The sequence below is a fragment of the Dasypus novemcinctus genome, chromosome X (assembly GCF_030445035.2).
Source record: "Dasypus novemcinctus isolate mDasNov1 chromosome X, mDasNov1.1.hap2, whole genome shotgun sequence".
Lineage (NCBI taxonomy): Eukaryota > Metazoa > Chordata > Mammalia > Cingulata > Dasypodidae > Dasypus > Dasypus novemcinctus.
In genome coordinates, this window is record NC_080704.1 from 155,794,794 (window position 1) to 155,817,704 (window position 22,911).

At 40.7% G+C, this 22,911-nt stretch overlaps 1 protein-coding gene across 1 annotated transcript; it reads right to left on the bottom strand.

Annotated features, from left to right (window-relative positions):
• Positions 1-373: 373 nt before the first annotated feature.
• LOC101438059 (cancer/testis antigen 55-like) lies at positions 374-22,040 on the bottom strand. Its single transcript, XM_058291470.1, has 5 exons — positions 21,905-22,040; positions 19,041-19,225; positions 8,406-8,550; positions 1,545-1,657; positions 374-768 (listed from the first exon to the last, which is right to left on the bottom strand). The coding sequence occupies exons 1-5, from the start codon at positions 21,993-21,995 to the stop codon at positions 574-576; spliced, it is 729 nt and encodes a 242-aa protein (XP_058147453.1). The 5' UTR covers positions 21,996-22,040; the 3' UTR covers positions 374-573.
• Between the last annotated feature and the right edge of the window lie 871 nt (positions 22,041-22,911).

Here is a 22,911-nt window from a genome sequence, read left to right on the forward strand (position 1 = left end):
TTATGGCAGGGATTTCTGTCTTTTTTCTTCAAGGCTTTATATGCCCAGTGCCAAGAACAGCGCCTGGCACATAAAAGGCAAGTATTTGTGGAGTGAATCCATGAGTGAACACCTAAACTCTACTGGATATTCACTCCTACCAGATACCCAAAAGGTGGGGAACTAACCACAAGAGGTTTGAAAGGTCCCATTGGACCTGTAAAGCAAACTCAGAATATTTTTTTAAAAACTGAAGTGCAATGTGTTCTAAAAATAAAAAGTAAAAGGATGAAGGGAAAAACAAAGAATGCAGATTAATTTTAAAAAACACAACAGATCTACTACAAGGAAAAACACAAGAATATAAGATTATTACAAAGGATTGTGATGAAATTCTCTTTAATCAGCCATGAAAACTGCTGAACACTCTCCAGAAGATACATCCATTTAGCCAGCCTACTCTGGATTTTAAAATTTGTATTTGAAATAAAATGCTGAGGTTTACTAAGCTATTTTTTTTTCTAAACATATTTAAACCAGGCCCTTTCCTGCCAAGATAAGAAATGCTGCATAGGGCATAACAATGTTGTTTTCTTATTGCCACCTTTTCACTAGGGTCATAGAAATCGCTCTCCAAAGATAGCAGAACTGTGTGTTCTCCACCGCAACTGCATTTACGGTATCCGATCCCTGAGGTATGTATCCATCAGGAAGTTTCAGAGAATCCAAGGTAAAAAAGATACTATCATCTATCACCCCATTTCTTCCACAGAGACTAGTGATGCAGACCTGGAAATATAAGAAATGAAAAGGCCATTTAAAAGCATACACTGTAACAGCATCTGCACCTCCTCACTCACTCCAAATTAGATCATACAACATCAGTGATTCCCAGCCTCACTGGCACATTTGAAAGAGCGGGGCACTTTGTAAAATACCCAGTCCAACACCCTATCTTAGACCCATTAAATCAGAACCTCTGGGGATGGTGCCTGGGTCTCAGATGAGAAAAATAGCTCTGAATATTACATAAAATATACACTGACCCCTAGAGTTAAGGTTGCGAGAATGAAAAGGGCTAAGAACGGAATGTGGTGTTAGCTGGCTATCATTTTCCCCCTACTTCCTCTGTCACATTCCAAGCTCATTCTCTCATCCATATCTTTGTGCAACCTGAATTTCCAACTCACTTTCCACTCAGCTGCCCACTACCCAAATAATACCCAGCTTGTACTGCTAGCTCAAGTCCCACTCCAATCTTCTCCAACAATTCTCTGGCACACAAATTTTATCTATTCTTCTTCTCAGAACGTTCTAACACTTCTTAAATAAGCTATATAATTTAGAACTTAATAATACATAAGCTCTACATTGTTCTCTAATTATTTCCTTTCAGAAGTAGAGCCTTTTCAGTAAGAAAATTGACACCTCTTGAGAAAAGAATGTATTTTCTATTATTTTTTAAGATTTCCCAGAACACTCAGTAGAATCCTGAGAAGCAGAAATGATCACTAAGGGAAGGGTTAGCAGAAACAAATGACAACATCATCATGCAAACAAACTACCTCGTGCACATGCTTGTATCTCAGAGGCTTCACTGAGAGTGCCTTTCTGTTGTAGGTGGATGGATGGATGGAAACCTTAGCTTCTACCCAGTCACCTTGATAAGGTTCAAAACCTAAAATCGCCACAGAGAAAAATCAGGCTGTAGTTATTGCTTATTTTTGGCAATGGTAAATTGATTCTTCTCTACTGACTCCACAGAGTCAAGTGGAGAACAGCCTCAATTGTGCATTCAGAGGCTAATCTTTTGGGGAGCAGCACAGGGTTTATAAAACATTCACAACTCCTTCGGGAGAGGCAGTAAAGCACACAGATAAGAGTGCAAGTTTGAACTTGGCTGCTCGCAGGCAAATCTTGATAGGGCAAAGTAGTTTGCAACCTTGGTCAAGGCACTTAATTCCTCTGTGTCTCAGTTTCTTCATCTAAAAATGAGGAGCGTAATAATGGTACTTACCAAAAAGAGTTTCAGAGACAATTAATCAAGATATGTACAACTCATAGGACAGGAACAGCACCAAATAAACTCTGACAGAAGAAAATACTGCTACAGTGAGAATGAAGCAATTTTCCCAGGTTTTTTAGGCAGGTGTTGAACTCTAGTATCAATATATGTGTGTGTGTGTGTGTATATATATATAATATTTTATAGTTATAAACAAATAGTTCCAGATTTTCATCTTAAGTTAAAAGTAAGTTACAGGATATAAAGGTACCAGGGAAGATATGGAGCAATTGCAACTCTAAAACACTGCTATTGGGAGTATGAATTGTTACATCTATTGCAGAAAACTGGCATTATCTACTGAAGTTAAACATTCATTTACCCTCTGATCCAGCATTTCCTAGTTCCTTCACAGGCCGAATTTTTATTACAACTATATTTTAGAATGACCCAAGGCCTTGGACATCTTCTCTCTCTCTTTTTACCTATACACTTTTCTTTGCTGTGGCTTTACATAAGATCCATAGGCTGATAATTCCAAAATGTATATACCTCCAGCCCTAAAAAACCTCAGATTCACATATCCAATTGCCTACTCAAATTTAACATTTCTAAAGATGAGCTCTTGCTATTGTTGTCATGCACCCAATTTTGTTCTTCTCAATCTTCTCATCTCAAAAATGGCAATCATAATAAACATAAGGTTCTTAATAATTAAGAAACTGATGGAGTAGAAATGTACTTGGAACTATGGTGTAGACATAATTCATCACCACATTCAAACATGCTATGATGTACGACCAATTGAAACCACACTGTAGGACTCAAAATGTAAAAGCCATAGGTACCTATTTTTTTTATTCAAAATAACTGAACTACAAAATTTCTGGGACAAAGAGATGATACTGAATATATAAAATAATACTGAGCCAGCATGGCCACATCAGTTTTCGCTTTTTGGTGCCCCCATCAATCAGACTTTAGGGATGCATGAACCTTTAAAGAACTGCCATGTAAATCAACCCAACTGTTCTACCATGGCTGTGATTTTTATTTTTGAAATTAAACCTCTAAATTTTGTTTACAATGATAGGAGTCTTCAATCGGAAAATTCAACATACTGCCAAAACACTTCAGGTTTTGAAGCTTTTGGAGTATTACCATTAATGATAGGAAGTTTGTGAAGAGGAAGATTTTGAAATTTATCCTTACAAGCATTGGAGGCAGCAAACAAATTAAAACATCAGAGATCAAATGGTGAAAAATAAATACTTTTGAAATAAGATGGCTGGACTTGGGAACTTCTCAGCTTGTGGTAAGACTAGTAATGTAGGTCTTATTTTAAATTGGGTACATTTGTATTCTATAACAGAATGGAAGGAAATTGAGGAACTCTATGAATTTGCAGCTGGATCCCAATTTGATGAAACATTCAGAAGTCTTAAAAATCCCCATTAATACATACACACGCGATTGTTATACTTTTATCTTTGAAAAATTTGTGAATAATGCTATTTTAAGCCAATCTGTTAAATAAATATTTCAAAAACTGATTCAATTTTCATTGTAACACCATTGTTTAGTCTCACAAATATCCCAGGTTGGACACTAGCGCATACCCCAGGTAGAGCTGATGCAGCCCTACAGGATTTTGGTCCTTGGTCCCCCCTCCTGTCTCCTACTTGTCTTCTCACTGGCTAAATCCAGCCAAAAGAATATCAGCTGCCAACAAGCAGGGCCCTTTCATGAATTCATCAGTCATTAAAGAGGCACAATATTATATAGCTTCCCATAACCTACAGAATTGTGTGTGAGAGAGTGTAAACTACAATGTAAACTATAATCCAGGCTCAGTGGCAATGCCCCAAAATGCGTTTATCAATTGCAATGAATGTACACTAATGAATGATGTTGTTTATGCAGGGAGGTATGGGGAATGGGGCATATGGGAATCCCTGTATTTTTAAGGTAACATTTATTTAATCTAAATATCTTTTAAAAAATAAAAACATATTTTTAAAAATTTAAAAATAAATGAAGTATTGGTGGGGAAAAAAATAAAAAGAGATAATGAAAGTAAAGAGGCTGCCACCTCTGAACTGAGAAAGAGGCTGGACTGTTGGCCAATTCAAGGCCTAAGGGGAGTCTCAAAAGGGATACGAAGGCTACATGGACTTCCTTTTAATCTTGCAAGTGAGTACTCAAGCCAATTCATTCTAAAAAAAAATAACCTTACTTAAATATTTAACTTAGGTCACACTGTTTACTAAGGAAATATAGGATGTTACAGAGCTGTACTAGTGTATCACCTGAAAAATAAAAAGGAAATAAATAACCACATTGTGCACTGAGTGCAGATCCCCCACACTTTAGGTGGAATGCCCAATTCCATCTTCGCATCCTTCACCAAAATGGTTAAAAATGATGACGTAACTAGAAAAAGACCTTGAATAAAAGGGTCAACTTAGACCAGCAGAATATCTCAGCCTTCATGTAATATCAGGTGTTAAAAACTGCTTTTTGACTTTGACTAAAAGAGAGAAATGGAAAGGACAAATGAGTTCATATGGCTATGAGTCTCAAAAAGAGTCAGGAGGTCATCAGTGGGGTCCCGCTTACACATGCCTCAGCAGGGTCCCAGAGACAGCCAAAGTAGATAAAACCCCAGGTAGTGGTGCTCCTGAGGGCTACAGAGACCCATAGGTTCTATGGTCATGGCAGATGGCTCTGGTGTTCAGTGCCATGTCAGTTGGCCCTACTTTGCAGTTTGTGTTCCTAAGTGTGATGGAGTTGGACTGAGATGTAAGCTTTCTACACATGCCTCTTCTGTCACTTTTACTGGACCTATGGTTGGAACTGGGGTTGGCGTATACTCAGGAGACCTGAATGTCTGGACTGTCCATGTGACAGCCAGGTCCTGAGCCTCAGCAGACTTGCAACTCCTCTGGTTTATTGGACTTACCCCGGCCAGCTAATGGCAAGGTGAATAAGGTCAACCACCACACCAGGGAATCAAGAGTGCCTACAACTGCAAGCAGGAGAATTGCATCCATCATCCATATGGAATCTAAGCCCCCTCTCGATATAGAGGTGGAGTGGACATAACCATCCTAGGGTCCACAGGATGGAGGAATAGAGTATGGATTAGAGAGGACTTATTGGTATTCTATTATCGAACTATTGTGATTAGTAATGGAAGAAAGTGTATCATTGATATGGAGAAAGTGGCCGTGGTAGCTGCTGAAGGTAGGGAGAGGGAAGAAGAGGTGTGATGTGGGGGCATTTTCAGGACTTGGAGTTGTCCTGGGGGGAACTGCAGGGACAGGTGCTGGACATTATATGTCCTGTCCTGGCCCATTGGGTGGACAGGGGGAAAGCGTAAACTACACTGTAGACCATTATCTATGTGGGGCAGCAGTGCTCCAAAATGTATTCACCAAATACAATGAATGTCCCATGACGATGAAAGAGAGTGTTGATGTGGGAGGAGTGGGGTGAGGGGGGTGGGGGATATATGGGGACCTCTTATATTTTTTGAATGTAACATTAAAAAAATAAACTAAATAGAGAGAAGTATTGTTTTTGTCACATATAAAAGAACAATCCAAGATGCACACATCATCGATGTTAACATTTCCCATGAGTTATGCTGATGGAACACAAATGTTGTCTGCAAAACGGGACTGATGATCACCACCATGGCCCGATTGGGCCCCAAAGCACCAATGAGGCCCCCTCCCACTGATCTGTGAACGTACTGGTGCTGTGCAGACATGAACACCACACACGCACTCAACCCCTCCATCTCTCAGACTCCTCTCACACAGGCATAATCACCTTTCTCACAGTCCTCAATCTCCGACAACTGTTTTTTTCATCTCTACCACACAACTGAAACTGACCCCACCAAGGTTACCTCAGGAGGTTCTGAGGCTGGAATCAGCTGGATGGTAGAAATAATGCACGTAAGACAGGGCCAGGCTCTACACCACCTACTGATCTTGACAATCTCGGCTGCTGCCATCCCATATATGTCATATCAGTCACTCACCACACTCCCGCCAGCCTGTCCTCCTCTCAGTTCCTAGAACACGCCAAGATTTTTCCACCTTGGGACTTTCAATGCTGGCTCTTCTACTCTGGCTTGGAACACCTTCCCTGGCTGCCTCCTTCTCATCCTTCAGGGTCAGCTCCAGCGTCACCTCCTCAGAGAAGCCTTCCCTAGCCTGCTATCTCCAGTGAACCCAAAGCCACCCCAACCCCCAGTTTACTACCAGTCATCCTTTGTTTAAATCCTTCCCAGCAGAAAACAATCTGCAATTATTCTTTGGTTTACTTGCTGATTGTCTGTAATCTACCCTGTTAGAATGCAAATGTTATGAAAACAGTGCCAAGAACAGTGGTGCCCTCAAAGAGCTGCTGAATGAAAATCAACAGGGAATCAGCAGATACTGACTCCCCCTCAAGTGGGACAAAAAATGCCATTTTTCTGTTTTTCCCCTTTTTCAAGATTCCTTTAGGTTTTAAATTGGAACTGTTTTTGTTTTGTTTTTTTTTGCCATTTTCATTGGGTTTCATAATGAGAATAACAGCAGCTATCAGACAATTCTAACTAAGGCTTTTGGGGTCTTGACTTCCTTTTTATCTTCTCTCTCCCACCCTGGAGAGCTCTTTACTTTGGTTCCCTTCATTTATTCGGCAGCAATCAATCACTCCACCAGAGCTTTGGGTCCCGTCCTTTCTTACGCCTCAGAGATCTCATACCAGCAGTGCTTCCTGACCACTTCTGCACCTACAATCCATCCCTCTGCCATTATAAACATGTTAGTCTTTCGCATCTTGAGAAGTATTCTCCTGGGGAGGGCTACCACTGATTGCCTTCCTGTTGGTGTGGTAATAGGGATTGAGAAATTCCCTTTGGAGCCGAGCAATCACTGGGGCCACTTCTCCCCAAATTTAGGATGTCTGATCCAAAGGATCTTAAAATCCCAGCTGGCCACCTGACAGTGTCATTTTGGGGAACACCAGGGTTGGCAACTAAGTTTACGTCCATGAAAAGGAAAACAGCAAGCTGCCCGGTGAGGCTGAGCTAACTTCCCCTTTTGTCCCAAGCTAAAAGGCAGCTGACTGGGCTTCAACAGGTACATTTTTGCTTCCTTTTGTCTTTTGAAACCCAGCCCAGCAGGGATGGCAGGGGGTATAGGGTCCAGTTCAGAGAGCACCTCATCTACCCAGCTTTCCCTATAAATGATGATGGCCATCAATCATTTTCTCAGCTCTGCCTAGTTAAGGATGTTCTCACGTTATTATATGTGCCCACATGTTTGTCTATCCCCAGACATGTGACTACATTATATGACTATTTGAAAAGGGTCAACAATAAAACCATCTGTCAGCTCACTCTAGGCAGGGCTTGATAAAGTCTTATTCATCTTTGTCTCTCCAAAATCTAGCACTCAATTGTGAGCATAAGAGGTACTCGACAAATAGTGGCTGAATTAAATGCAAATACCATAAGCAAATTTAAAAACCATTGCTTTTGGGATAAAAAAGAAACCAAAATGTTTTATCTGTTCATTACAAATAGCAGTCAACAATGTACACACACACACACACATATAAAGGTAAAATGCTGTCTTCAAACCTCACTTTAAAAGTAAATAGCATCCTTGATCACTGGTAATACTTTTTAGTTATATTAGAAATCCAATACTCATACTAATGGAAAAATTACACAGATATTAGTGACTATTTGATAAAGGAACATGCAAAAAATGATGGCATGTGTGTTCAAAAACATTACATATCTGAACCTATGCTTTACACCAACTTTAACTCCAAAGGTCCAGCTAAAACATTAAAGAGCCACTGACTGGAAACAAGTACACTGGAGAAATATTTCTAGTACTAAAATTCTCTCAACAAATTAAGCATGTTCTAAATTTAACTCTCAAAATGATTCCTGTCACCATCTCTAAATCCAAGCTATACAATTTTAAAAACAGTAAAAGTGACAGAAGATGCATGTAAACTACAATATAAACTATAATTCATACTGTGTAGTAAACTACAATATAAACTATAATTCATGCTCCAAAATGTACTCCAAAATGTACCAAATGTACAAAATGCTCCAAAATGTACAATGCAATGAATGTACCACACTAATAAAAAAAGTTGTCAATGTGGGAGGAGAGGGGGGTGTGGGGAGAGGGGTATATGGGAACCTCTTATATTTTTTAAGGTAACATTCTGTGTGATCTATGTATCTTTAAAAAAAAGATTTTAAAAAGTGAAAAAAAATTAAAAACAGGAAAAACCTACTTTTAAATAAAAAAAATACCTTTACATAGCCAAAATATATATATATATATATATATATATATATATATATATATATATATATATATAAAAATCATACCTTGACATACAACGTCTAGAGAGAAGTAAGTTGTGTGATTAATGTAGCCAGCATTTTCCATTACAGAGGTAACACGCCCAATTAAAACTCTGATATTGGAGTGTGACAGTCCATCATCATGGGAATTATCACAGGAAGAATATACCTGTATAATAAAGGAACAGTTCAAACATAACAAAAGATGAAAAATTGGAAACATATGCTTAAATCATCATTGTTCAAGAAATGGTTTAACCAACTATTATAAACAGTGTTGACTATATTTCAGCTAATATGTGATAGACATGAGATGATGGTAAAAATAATGCCTTATCTTCATATATTTTTATAGTGCATCTAAACCCATCATTTGCATACCCACCAAAAAGAATTAATTAATGTTTTGATGGTATTAGAGTCAAAGATAAAAGATATGCTGTTCCTGCTCTCCAGGACTTCATGATCAAATGGGAGTAAAAGACAAAAATAAACAATTCAAAGCAATTTATGATAAATAATATAAAACAAGTTCAAATATTGAATTTTGGGAATTCCCAGGAGGGGGAGCATTTTAGACTGAGAGAAGAGAGGGCAGTTCCTTGAAGAAAGTTGGATTTGACCTGGGTTGTAAAAGAAGAGAGTTAACCTGCCATGTGGGAGAGAAGCAGTTTGGGAACAGGACTAGGAAACAGTAAAGTAGCAGAAAAACACAAATCAAGTTAGGGAATAGGGAAGAAAGCTGTAAGATTCAAGACTGGGACACCTGTGAGGACACAGGATGCAATAAATTCAGAAAAATAACCTCGAAGTGGGAAAGGCTCTACAAAGGTCAAATCAAACCAGGGCTTTAATCTATCTACAGTAGAGAGGCATCCAAAACTTTTTGTTTATTTGAAGTGAAATGGCCTTATATTTTGATTTTTAAAATTCATATCATGATAAAGCAGATACAACCCCCAGATATTGGTTCCTTTGAAGGCTAAAGAGACCCATGAGAGTTATGGCCATGGCCGATGGGGTTAACTACCAGGACAGATGGCCCCTCTTTGGAAATGGTGTTTATGTGTGATGAATCTGGACTCAGATGGGATCTCCCTTCATAAGACTTTCATGCTAATGTGCTGGAGGTGCAGTTAACGTTGGGATTTAAGATATATTTAGGGGATTTGAATCTCTGGACTGACAATGTGATAGCCAGGTCCTGAGCCTCAACAGACTCCAGCACCTACAATCTGATTTATTGGACTTACCACACTCAGCTAAGATGGAGTTGAAGAAGGACAATCACCACACCATGGAGCCTAGAGTGATTACAACTGAAAATGGGAGGATTGCATCCAGCATCCATGTGAAATTTGAGCCTCCTCTTGACACAGAGGTGCAATGGACACAACCAATCCAATGTCCACATAGAAGAGGTGGTATTGGATTGAGAAAAGTGGACATGGTGGACGATGGGTATGGGGAAAGGCAGGAAGAGATGAGAGGTGGAGGTGTCTTTGGGACATGGAGCTGCCCTGGATGGTGCTTCAGAGGCAATCACCGGACATTGTAAATCCTCACAGGGCCCACTGGATGGAATGGAGGAGAGTATGGGCCATGATGTGGACCATTGACTATGAGGTGCAGAGGTGCCCAAAGATGTACTTACTAAATCCAATGGATGTGTCATGATGATGGGAACGAGTGTTGTTGGGGGGGGAGAGGGGGGGGGTGGGGTGGGAGCGGGGTTGAATGGGACCTCACATATATATTTTTGATGTAATATTATTACAAAGTCAATAAAAAATAAATAAATAAAAATAAAATTCATATCATGATATAAAAAGGAGAAAGTGCAGATGTGCAAAAAGCATGAAACAATCACTCGAAATCCATATTTCTACTACTATCTAGAGATAACCACTGACCACATTCTGGTACTTATTCTGCACCAAATGTTTTTATTATGTATAAATATATATACAACATTATGAAGGAAAATTTATTATAAATTTTATTAAAGTATCACCAAAAGATTACAGAAATGGCAACAAATTGTTGAAGTATTATTTTTTAAGACTTATTTTTTTATTTGTTTTTTTCAAAAATTGTTTTTTAAAGATTTATTGATTGATTGATTTCTCTCCCCGTTCCCACCCCCCCCCCATTGTTTGTTCTCTGTGTCTATTTGCTGCATCATCTTCTTTGTCCGCTTCTGTTGTTGTCAGTGGCATGGAAATCTGTGTTTCTTTTTGTTGCATCATCTTGTTGTGTCACCTCTCCGTGTGTGCGGCACCATTCCTGGGCAGGCTGCACTTTCTTTTGCACTGGGCGGCTCTCTTTACAGGGCGCACTCCTTGTGCGTGGGGCTCCCCTACGTGGGGGACACCCCTGCATGGCATGGCACTCCTTGCGCACATCAGCACTGCACGTGGGCCAGCTCCACACGGGTCAAGGAGGCCCGGGGTTTGAACTGCGGACCTCCCATGTGGTAGACGGATGCCCTATCCACTGGGCGAAGTCCGCTTCCCAAAATATTATTTTAATGGATAATATGCCATCCCACTGAATGGATGTGCCATAATTAATTGTCTTAATTCCACATTGTTGTACATTTAGCATGTACGTTGGCCCACTGTCTATGTTCCTGATTTATTTCTGCAGGATAAACTCCTAGGAGTGGAATTTCCTGTTCAGAGATTCCTGATGGCAACTTGGTCCACTGAGGCAGAAATTCTTTTTTTATGTTTCTTTTTTGAATCGCCTAGATCATGAATAGCCTAGTATTTCAATTGTCTAAATCACGGCATTCCCATTTCTTTCTTGATGTCTTTCCAGCTTTCTTCGCCAATCTCACTGTCATTTCATTTTCACTGAGGGCTTCAGTCCCAGGCTCCCCTCACTCCACCACCACTTCAACATTATACAGGTGGATGATCCATAAGACACTGTGACCTTTCTGTTCCCTGGCTCCACCTGCACTCACAAGCACATGCGAAAAGGAACCTTTTCCAAGTTCCATATGGTATCCCCCACTCTTCCACATCCAATAATTCTTCCCCATCTGGTCGACCAAGATGGCAGCATAAGATGCTCCAGGGTAACGCCCCACCACAGAATCTTTGAACAACAAGCAAAAATTGGCCAAGCCATCTTCCTTAAAACTCTGGCAAATCGTCAAAGGTGTGCAGTAACTGGACAAGTGTCCAATCAAGAAAAAGCAGCTTGGAAAACAGTAGGTGAAGGTCATAGGGCCCTTGCTAGTCCCTTCCCCACCCCTTCATTGACACAGGGTGGAACGAGACTGTGCTCCCACTGTGGGTCCCTGGCCCTGGTCCAGAGGGAGCAGAGAAACCCCTGTGTACATATTGGGGTGCCTGCATGTCAGTGCCAATCTATCAGGTAGAAACTGGTCTCAGGCACCCCCTCTGAGAATTTGTCCTGGGGGCAAAGTAGCACCCTGCAGAAACTAAAGCAGTGAAAGAAATAATTAAGTTGAAGTGAACTATGGCAAAGGAATACCTGAATTAAGTCATATAACAGTGCACCCAAGAAGGGTTGAATGCCTCTTTCAAAGGCAGAAGAGGGGGCATCGAATTCCTGTACACTGGGAACTCCTAATGCCACAAGCAAGTACCCCAGGAGAAAAAGTGGGGTCAATTTGAACTCTGGTAAGTTAGACAGACTATGTTGGGATGATCTGCTTGATACCAGAGAGCTAAGCTCTGAAGACTACTAGCTAAAGCAGAGCCAATTCGCAAAGGCTGTAAAAGAGGCTTTTTTACTTTGGTTTGTTTGTTTTTGTTTGTACCTGGCACTCAAGGAAATCTCTCATATCAGTAGCTAGAAACAAAAGTTAAGCAACAGATAGCTCAGGGACTAAATCTCAGGGTTAACACTTTACAATATTAAAATGTGCATTGCACAAAGAAAGATTATAAAAGACAAATAAAGAACTAGGAAAGGAATGCCCATCCAAAGGAACAAGATAAAAATCCAGAAACCATCAACAAAAAGGACCAGACTTTGGATATACCAGACAAAGTCTGAAAAATTGATCCTCAGTATGCTCCATGAGACAAAGGAAAACATGGAAAGAACTAAAGGATATAAGGAAAACAATTAATGACCAATATGAGAATCTCAATAAAAGATGATTTTTAAAAAAGTAACTACTGGAGTTGAAGAGCACAATAACTGAAATGAAAAATTCCTTAGAGGGTTTCAACAGCAGATTGGAGATTGCAGAAGAAAAACCCAGTGATTTCAAACACAAGACAATTGAAATAATTCAGGCTGAAAAGCAGAAAATAAAAAGAATAAGAAACAGCAAACAGGATGTTGTGCTGAAAATAAAATAAACAGACTTAAAAAGGGGGAATAGACCAAGTTTACTGGGTTAAAGTTGCACTAATGCAGGAGCAGTACCAAAAGAAGTTTCTGCTCACAGGGCTGAGCTGGGGAAAGCAGCTTACATGGCTGCTTGAAACAAAGAGAAGATGTGTGGGAATGGGGAGGGATGAGGGAGACATGAATGATGGTGAGTACGTGAACTGAACTGCGTGAGCTACGAGGATGCTGTGAACTACATGGACTATGGAGGTGGACTGTCTGGGCAGGGTGTCCTTGAGGCCCAGTTTGTTAATTAGCAGCCAGGGTGTTGGAGTAAGATTGTGGCCATCTGGTGAAGATCAGCACTTTGCTGGTGTCAGCCTGATTTCTTTGTTACAATTCTTCCTTCCCGGCAGGGGCTGTCTTTAACAGCACCACAAAGGATCACTGGTATGTCAGCCTGCTTCAGTTTTCCTCCACTTCTTCTTTGTATCCCCTGAATAAAATGGAAGCTCAAGCAAATCAAAACGGTTAGTAAAATCATTTACCATTCCAATTTCACAAGGATCTAAGACCTGTGAAACATCATCAAGCATACCAAAATAAGTGTTCTGGTAGCTCCAGAAGGAGAAGAAACAGAGAAAGGGGCAGAAGGATTCTTCAAAGAAATAATGGTAGAAAATTTTCCAAATTTAATGAAAGACAAGAATACGCACATTCAACTCTTGAATTTCACCTGCTTTGTCATTCTCGGCTGGTAAAAGCCAAGCCCAGGAAAGCCTAACTAGCCAGCTATTCTCCTCCTTTGCCCAAGCAATTGAACTCTCCACAAAAAAAAAACCAAACCATTTAAGGGTTTTAGACCTATTTTACAGTGATGGACACAATTCTCACATGAGCACTCAATGCTGCCCAATAATCTTACTCTATTTCCCTAGCAGATGTGCCTTTCCACAAACCTCAGACTATCCATACATTCTTCAAGAATTAATCACCACTATTTTGGTTTTTTAAATTAGAGATATTTTATGTTCATTAATGAAAGAGTAACACACAGATAAGCAGGACTTGCCTGTTACTTCTCTGAGAAAATAATGGTTGTTGGACAGGAGTTCCTGTATCAACCTCCTGGCATCTGTCCTGGCATCCTCTGTCTTCCTTCCTAACAGTGGGCAACATCCAAGCCCTTCCTCCGGGCTGACCCCTGCTATGCACACAGTACCATTCTCTCTCCCCTCCTGGAGGCCTTGACTCCTATAGTTACTGCTTCTCTTCCTTCTACATCAATTTTCTCTCTAATGGCTCAACATGCTCTAGAATTTCCTAGTGTAAAAAAAGACAAATTTCCCTTGGCTTCATTTCTTTGCTCCCTGCCAGCCAAAGATACTGAAAGAAACATCTAGACTCACTTCCTCACTTCCCATTCCCTCCTCACCCACTGTTATACAAATGAGCTAAAGATGGCCTCAGTATATTGGTCCTGTGTATGCTCTACTTCACAACAGCCTGGGCCTGTTAGCCTCCCCCACTTCTAGAAAAGGGCCACCAGGGCCAAACTCAAATTCTTACACATCCGATTGTTCCTAGTAAGAGTTCTCCTCTGGCATTTTTCCTTACCCTGCTTTCCCTTATGGGTCCCCTGCACCACTGTCTTTGAAGGTGTCCTGCTGTGAGGGATTTCCCTTCTCATATAACCTGTCAAAGCACAGCCCCAGTAAAGAGCTTGTGTATTACTCCCATCTAGTGGTCATATCTTATTCCTTAACCAGCTCTGAAATCTTCCAACACGAACTCTGTACCCACTCCAATCAGGCTTTCATCCCAACATGCTCTTAAGATCACCAGTAACCCTTCAGGTTGCCAAATCCAATGGCCATTCTTTATGCATTCATCACTCAACCTCTTAGGATTTAACCCGGTTCGTCACGCCTTACTTCCTGAAATACTTTGCCTGGCTTCTGTGTCACCACCCTCTCCTGGAGAGAATGCATCTCAGCATCCTTTCCTAGATCCTTCTCCTGTCCCTGGACCTCTTTACACACCAGTCTCTTGGGTCTAAATGCCCATGACTGATTTTCACGTATATACTGAGTTAAGACATGGGTGTCCCATAGGCATCTTAAGCTTATCATGTCCAAAATTTAACATGTCTAGACCATCCCACATACTATAAGCTAATCTCTCCCCATCTTCTCCATCTCAGGAAGTTTTTTACTCAGTTCATCTAATGGGCCAACACAAAACCCCTGGCATAACCCTCAATCTTCTCCCTTTCTTTCACTCTCCCATCCAATCCATCAGCAAATCCTATCGATAGCTTCAAAACATATCTTGGAGTCCAACCACTTCTTGTCACCTTTACTCCAACTATCTAGTCCAAGCCAATATCACTTAACACCCACAATACTGCAAACTTTCTCCCTTTACCCACCTGCTTCCCTCTTTGCTCACTATCACCAATTATCCACACAGCAACCCATGGCCATTTTACAGGTACTTGAAATCTGTCTTTTCTTTGGTTAAAATCTTCTAATGGATTTTCAACTAAACTTCGGGTAAAATTTACAATCTACAAGGCGACAAGGCCCTGTGCGATCTCTTCCTCTCTCCTCATCTTCTGCCACTCTCCCTCTACCTCACCAAGCTCCAGAATCTTCGACCATCTTTCTGTCCCTCAAATATGCATCTTAAAATATGTTGAAATATCACATACTCAGATTAAGAGTTTTGATTTGACATAGACACAGGAAAACAAGCCTTCCGAGTAGACTGAGGAGCAGCAGTAAGAGGGCTCTTCTGTGTAAAGAGCTGTAGTGGGATGAAAATAGGCAAAGCAGGAAACTAGACTTTCCCATTCCCAGACAAATTTCTGCATACGTGGGCAAGGGTATTTTGAGGTTCATGGTAGATAGGTAGATGGGGAAATCAGACATCGGTGTGATGACATGTGGCTGGAACCAAAGGAAAAAATTCCATTGTTCCTGCCTATGAAAGAAAGGGGAAAGATGAAAGAAAAAAGCAGTATTGAGGGCCAGACATTTTTCTGAGCTAAGATCTATGTATGTTTAAATGGTGATGGATACTGGTCTTTAAAGAGGGAAAGTCTAAAAAGACAAGAGCAGAAACACTCAACAGTATAAGTAAGGATTCTGAGAAGACAAAGGGAAAGGGATATAAACCACAGATGTGGAGACTGCACTTTGTTGCAGGAACACTTTTTCCGTTCTAATAGGATGGGAGGAGGGAGGATAGATGAGTGTAGGTAGATTTGCAGGTTTTGTTATTAAACAAACAACAAGAAAAGACCAACGAAGGATGTCCAAATATGCAGTCTACCATTGTCTGCTCTACCAACTGAGCTATTGGAAGGTGCAACTGCAAGCAAGATAGTGCCATCCATCCGCCCCATGGGTCTAAGGTCCCCCTCAATTAGAAACAGAGTGGGCATCACCATCCCAAAATCCTCAAGAATGTGGAATGAACAATGGACTAAAGCCGACTTATTATATTCTATTATGGACTTATTATAATTCTAGCAATGGAAGAACTTTTATCATTGATGTAAAGGCAGTGGCCACCAGAGGTTCTGAGGGGAGGAAGAAGGAAAAATAGGTGTAACATGGGGGCATTTTCAAGACATTGGAATTGTCCTGCATGACACTGCAATGATGGATACAGGCCATTATATATTTTGGCATAACCTATAAAATTGTGTGGGGGTGAGTGTAAACTATAGATCATGGTTAGTAGCAATGTTTCAATATGTGTTCATAAATTGTAACAAATGTACCACACTAATGAAAGATGTTGTTAATGGGGGAAAGTGTGGAAGAGGAGGGGGGCATATGGGAATCCTCTATATTTTTTATGTAACATTTATGTAATCTAAATCTTCTTTAAAACTTAAAAAAAATAAAAAGACCAAAAAACTACTAACTTTGGAAGAAAATGAAAAGCTACCCCAATTTGATATGTGTCTTCTTTTTAATCTCATAGAATATATAATCCTGATTTAAATAGTGCAGAAATATAAAGAAGGAATGTTATGTCCAATTTTTTAATAAATCCAGTATCATACTGATTACATAAACTGAGAAAACTAGCATAAAGAGAAACAGTTATTGACGAATTTCATTTATGGAGGTGCAAAAATATTCAACATAAAATAAGCAACAAATCTAGCAGTATATTTTAAGAATTTTACATCATAACCAAATGGGGATCATTCCCATAATGTAAGGGTAGCTCAATATTAGAAAAATTATTCATATTTTTCTCCATATTAAAAACTAGAAGGAAAAAAACTATAAGAAGACAAAAGAACCCATTGCAATAAAGATGGTACAGTAAAAATGCTTCAGGACTCTGTCTCACCACAGAGTCTTTGAACAAACAAGAACTCGCAGAAACAACTTTCTCAAAGCTCCAGAAAACAGAAAAGAACTACAGATGCGCTCTTAATCATTCTAATAAAGTATAGAAAAGCAACCAGAAGAATGCAGGAACTTTACCATCTACCAAATTATGGAACAAAAGTCAATACTTTACCATATAGGAAGAAAAATTCAGTTTGAAAATATAATATAGAGATATATTAATAATGACATGAAAATTTTAATTAAAAATTTATTTTTTAAAGTTAAACAATTTAAATAAAAATATATATTGAAAAGGAACAAAATATTTAAAATCTTGGAAAAAATCTTAGCAGGAAACATACACAATCTATTCAATGAAAACCATAAAACAGTTTAGATACATGTAAGAGGGAAGACATGCTTTGTTAGTGAAAAAAACTATGACTCTGTCAATTCTCCCTGAATTAAATCTATACATTCAATGTCATCCTAATTTAAAAATCTCAGTAAGTTTTACTGTCGTTGTTGGGAGTTGGTGGGCTACACAGAATGATTTTAAAATTTGTACAGAAAAACCAACAGATGGGAATATCCAGGGAAATTTATTTTTAAGTTTTGAGAGGGAAACTAGGCTACCAAATATTGGAATGCATTATAATGCTTTTGGCAATTCAAACAATTTGATCATACGACCAGGCTAAGACAACACAATCAAATGAATGCAATGGCACGTGTCAAGAGTTTCAAACACCTATGGGAATACAGTGTATGATACAAGTGGCATTTCACTTCAGTAGTGGAATTATTTATTTAGTTATTTAAATTTAAGCATTTGATCATTCAATTAAAGGTATGGGGGCAACAGAGTAGCCATTAGCAAAACAAGATCTGGATCCTATTCTCAAGTCTCTATGCCTAAATCAATGCTAGATAAGACTGAATGTTTAGATGTAATAAAGAAACTTTCAGAGGAGAACCTACGAGAATACTTGTGTGAATTATGAATTGAAAAAAGCCTCTGTGAGGACTTTTCCCGAAACCAAAAGCTACCTGGACAAGATGGACACATTTACTGTATATGAAAATTCAACTCCATAAAACAAAAAGAAAGTCTTAGAGAAAATAGTTGCGCAACTTTCATATGATAATTTTCCTAACAAAGTTTTTCGTAGGAGATACCAGGTATTGAACCTAGGACCTTGTACATGGGAAGCAGGTACTCAACGACTGAGCTACATCTGCTCCCCAACAAAGTTTTGATTTCCCTAATATACAAACAGATCTAATGCCCCTAATATAGAAACAGCTCTAGGAAAAGTTGCTCTACTCTCACTCATACTTAAAGAAATGCAAAATAAAATTATGAGGCTGCTTTTCACATCTCTGAGGAGCAAAGATTTCAAAGACTGATAACACATCCATCCTTGCCAATACTGACAAAATGTTACACTGCTGCTAACAGTATACATGAGCACAAAAGAGCTGAAGGATAATTTGATGATTCTCATTAAAATGATAAATAACTGGATTAAAGTTATGTTGCACGATTCTGTCATTTTTTAAAAAATTCATTGAATTGTACTCTTAAAAGGGATGAAATTTGTAATATGAAAATACCTAAATAAAGCTGTGCAAAAAATGCATATCCTTTGACCTAGCAATTTTACTTTTATGAATGCATATTACAGAAAACGGATTCTTACCTGATAAAAGGAACTTGTAGGATGGTATAGAGTCCAATAATTACCATTATTCATCATATTTTAAATGTTAGAAGAATATACAATTTATACTTTTATAAACAGAAACCACTACAAAGATAACACCAAAAGTCCCACACAATCCACTGAGGGGGAGGGGACTTCAAATTACAGAAATTAATACATCTACTACACCAGGTCAAACTCAGACAGGCTGAATAACAAGAAGAAAGTTTGGAAGATACCAGAAATAGACACTGTCTCCAAATTCATGCAAATCTTACTTTGACTGCTTTCAATCCATGAGGCATTGTAACTTCTTCCACGAGTGCAGTCACTTTTTGTCCAACTTTCAGGTGCACGTTTCCTGTCACGGCATCACTACTAAAGTAGATCAACTCATTAATCAATCCATAATCACTACAGAATCTTGTGACAACCCCATGCACAGTTTTCAAATCGCTGCCACCTATGAGATGGGTAAACAGAATGTTACTTTAATCAATCTCAAAAGCAAGCATGCATTACAGATGAACCCTACCAGAGGAAGGTTTGATGGACAATGATCCAAATCTAGAAATACAATGGGAGATTTGATATATATATGACAGTGCCAGTAGAGAGCATTGTGCAGGATTCTGGAAGGAGAACCAGGTTCAAATCCTGGTCCCACAGTTTCTCTGTATAGCACAGTGGCTCCAGGCTCCAGGCAGTGGAGTGCAGGGGTTAAGAGCACTGAACCTGGAACCAGATTGCCTGGTTTTCAGTCACAGCTCTTCCACTTACCAAATGCGTAAGCTCGCCACATTTCTTAACCTCTCTGACCCTGTTTTCATCTGTAAAACCAGGACAAAAATAATGTGTGCCTAAGGGTTGTTATGAGAAGTAACTGACACATACATGTAACTGCTTAGAACAAGTACTTAGCACAGGTTTGAGAGGAAATGATAGTTGTTAACATATCTACACCCAGAGAGTCTTCAAGCATCCATTATTATTACATAACCTCACCACTGTCATCAAGCGCAAAAGCAGCAGCAACTGGAAATTTTAAAACATCTCACCAGACTAAAAAAGATTTTGGGCCTTAAGTCTAGTTCCAAAATGTATTCAGATCACCTGGAGGAGGTGTGCGGATATTGTTCGTTTGGTTTTTTTCCTGAACTAGCACAGTTAGTACGCAATAGACTGGGCTCTGAAAGCAGGAGTCTGTCTGCAAAGCCCACACTCTGAACCTCAACATCGCAGCCACATATGCCAAAACAGGTGAATTGACCGGACGGCTGGGAGAAATCTTGTTTTACTGGATTACAGAATCATAACGCAAGAAAATCTGATCAAATTGAAAAAAAACTAGGTCAAATTTGTTAGTTTGAATCATATCATATAAGATAGTGGAAGTGACATGGAAGACAACTGCCACTCAAGGGCATGAAAATCTGTCAAAGACTCTACCATGTGGCCCTGTTGGTAAAAATAATACTGATTAGTGGGCGCTACAATGAGAGATTTCAGCTAAAACTTAAGAAATACCCTTTAAGGCAAAGGTGTGCTAAGACTGAGCCACCTCTGGGCGGATTTGAAGCTGGCAGAGAAGCTGCAGGGAGAGTCAAGCAGGAGGGCAGATGTCCCTTCTAAGAGAACAATGTTGACTGCAGAGTTGCCTCTTGCAAAGTAACATCCTAAAGATGCTGTGACTCTCCTGGGAATGATAGTTGGAAAATGTGGTTTCCAAAATTTCTTCACTTAAGCAGTTCTGAAAATTCTAACATATTAATTGACCTGGTTTTCTATTCATCTAATTTTAGAAGTTTACTCTTTGTACTTAGTTCCCTGAACGATATTAACCAGACCCTCTCAGTTTTGCTTACAGGAATAAGATAGCATCTCAAGCAAAACCAGACAGAATGGTATAAATCTTTAGCTTTTCTCAAAGACATACAGCTTGATAACCTTGAGTGGATGGCTGAGAAAGGAGCCACAAAGGCCTTGCACCTGCACAACAATATCTAAACTGTGGTTTGTTAGCTGCTGAAACCAAAGACAAGTCTGATGTGCTTGCGACAACACAGAACTGACAAACTGCACATACACTCCTCACAAGACCCCTGGCATCGCTTATTTTTCTTTTCCCCTCCCCCTTTCCTTTGCCCATAAAAACCCGAACTCCCATCCTCACTTGGAACTCATCTGGGGAAGATTGCCTCAGTTCCTTGCTAGTGCACTCGCAATAAATCACCTTCTCACTGAGAGACCTGTTGTTCCTGGTGGCGCCGGATTAGGTGGGCCCTTCTATCGGAAACGTGCCATTCCTATGGTCACAGGAGGACTTGCCTCCAGAGGCTAGGGAAGCAGAGAGGTTAAGAACGTGGATGCTGCACCCGACGGCCTGGGCGTGAATTCCGCTCAGTCACATTCCAGTATGAGGTGGTAGGAGCCACATACTGCCCTCGTTTCCCATCTCTGTCTCCCTTGTTCTACTGTAAAATGAACTTAACCGTACTACTCCATCCCTCCTTGGCTTTTGTGGTGAGGATTAAATGTCACCAATAACCTTAAGGCCCTTAGCATATCCAAGTACTCAATACACAGAAGACGTAAGTGCTCGTCACAGCAGGGATCCGACCATTCTGAGAAAACCACGTCAGCATTTGAAGGACTCCCGCCAACTAAATGCGGACCTTCAAAGGCAGCCACTGAGCATCTGCTCTGTGCCAGACGCTAGGGTGGGATTCAGACACAAAAGTGAAGTTAACGCAGAGCCCCAGCCTTCTTACAGGTGACCAGCCACTTGGGATAACTCAACCGCTTGGCTTCAAAAGACCTGCCCATTTCGCAACAAAATCAAACCCACCCTCACCTCAGGGAAAGTCACCACTACTTGAAACATAAAAAGGAAGGCTTCGCACAAAGCGCGACGGTAGCTGGGGTAGTGCAGGAGTGGGGCAGAGGCCCCAGGGACCTTCTCTGCGACACCAACAGCGCAGGAGAGTTGGAGGCGTGGGCCCATAGCCCAGTTCTTGGGGACTCGGGGACTGGCGGCGGCCCCCACAGTACCACAAAATGGCGCCGCTCTGGGCGACAAAGACCTTCCGAGCCTCAGAGGCCTGGGACAGGTGATGGAGGGGAACGCCCTAGGGGTGGGTACCTTCCAAGAGCCCCAGTTCCAGCTCCGAATCCTCTTCCCTGCGACCTTCCCTCCTCCAGAAGGTCAGCGCCCGGACAATGCATCGAAACATGGTACAACGGTCAGCGCCTGCCTAGGCAACGCGCGACCCAGGCACTAGAACTTTCTCTGCTAAGGCGTCCGCTTTCCCTTCACGCTCCAATCACAGCGGCCGCTCAGGGGCCACGCCCCCTTCTCTAGGCGGGCCAACCGCTAGTCGGCGGCCCTCAAATTCCCGCCCCCTAATGTGTGCCCGCCCTTGTGCCCGCCTCCTGACATACCACCCAATGGGAGTGCAGCAACCTCAGGACAGCGGCCACTGAGGTGCGGGGGCTGGTGCGCTGGAAGTCATGGCTCCTCCCACCACAGACGAGGGAGGAAACGCGGTGGCTGTCCGGAATCGTTCGTATTTGACTCCTGAGTTCCTGTTAGAGTGTAGGGTGTCTTGTCTGCGGGGCTTCAGGGAGCCCCTGGAGTCCTACCTAGAAGGTGGAGCAGCAGCCTGCCTTGAGACAGGAGACTGTTCCAGGTTCCGGCTCCCAGTTGTGTAGCCCCCATTCCCCCCTGCATCTGAGTCCTTTTCTCTCCTTTGTCTCGTGACGCCCTCCTCCCCTGCACACAGGGTTCAGTGGTCAGCCCTAAGCAAAGGGTTTCTGTATAGTGTCAGATGCTACCATAGGCTGTGGAAAGGCCCAGCTTTCACATCTACCTGGCCCAACACGGGCTGATTGTTCTTAGTAAAAACACGTGGAAATATGTTTAAGTTGTAAAGGAGCATGATGTATGCAACCTACTTATAAATGTTTAGAAGATAAATAGAATGATGTAACAAAGTGGCAAAATGTTTAAAGTTGTTAAATCTGGGTAGAGGGTATATTGGAGTTCTCTGTACTACTTTTGCAACTTTCTTGTAAGTTTGGCATTATTTAAAAATCAAAAGTTAAAAAAACACACACCCATTGTGGGATGGGCAGGGCCAAGACAGAGTG

Bases quoted from the DNA above. Each gene is read 5' to 3' on its own strand.
- LOC101438059 (XM_058291470.1), bottom strand. From the start codon at position 21,995: ATGTTTCGATGCATTGTCCGGGCGCTGACCTTCTGGAGGAGGGAAGGT. The intron at 19,226-21,904 runs GTACCCACCCCT...CCCATCTCATAG, and splicing joins GGAACTGGGGCTCTTGGAAG to GTGGCAGCGATTTGAAAACT. The intron at 8,551-19,040 runs GTAAGATTTGCA...TTTATTATACAG, and splicing joins ATGGATTGAAAGCAGTCAAA to GTATATTCTTCCTGTGATAA.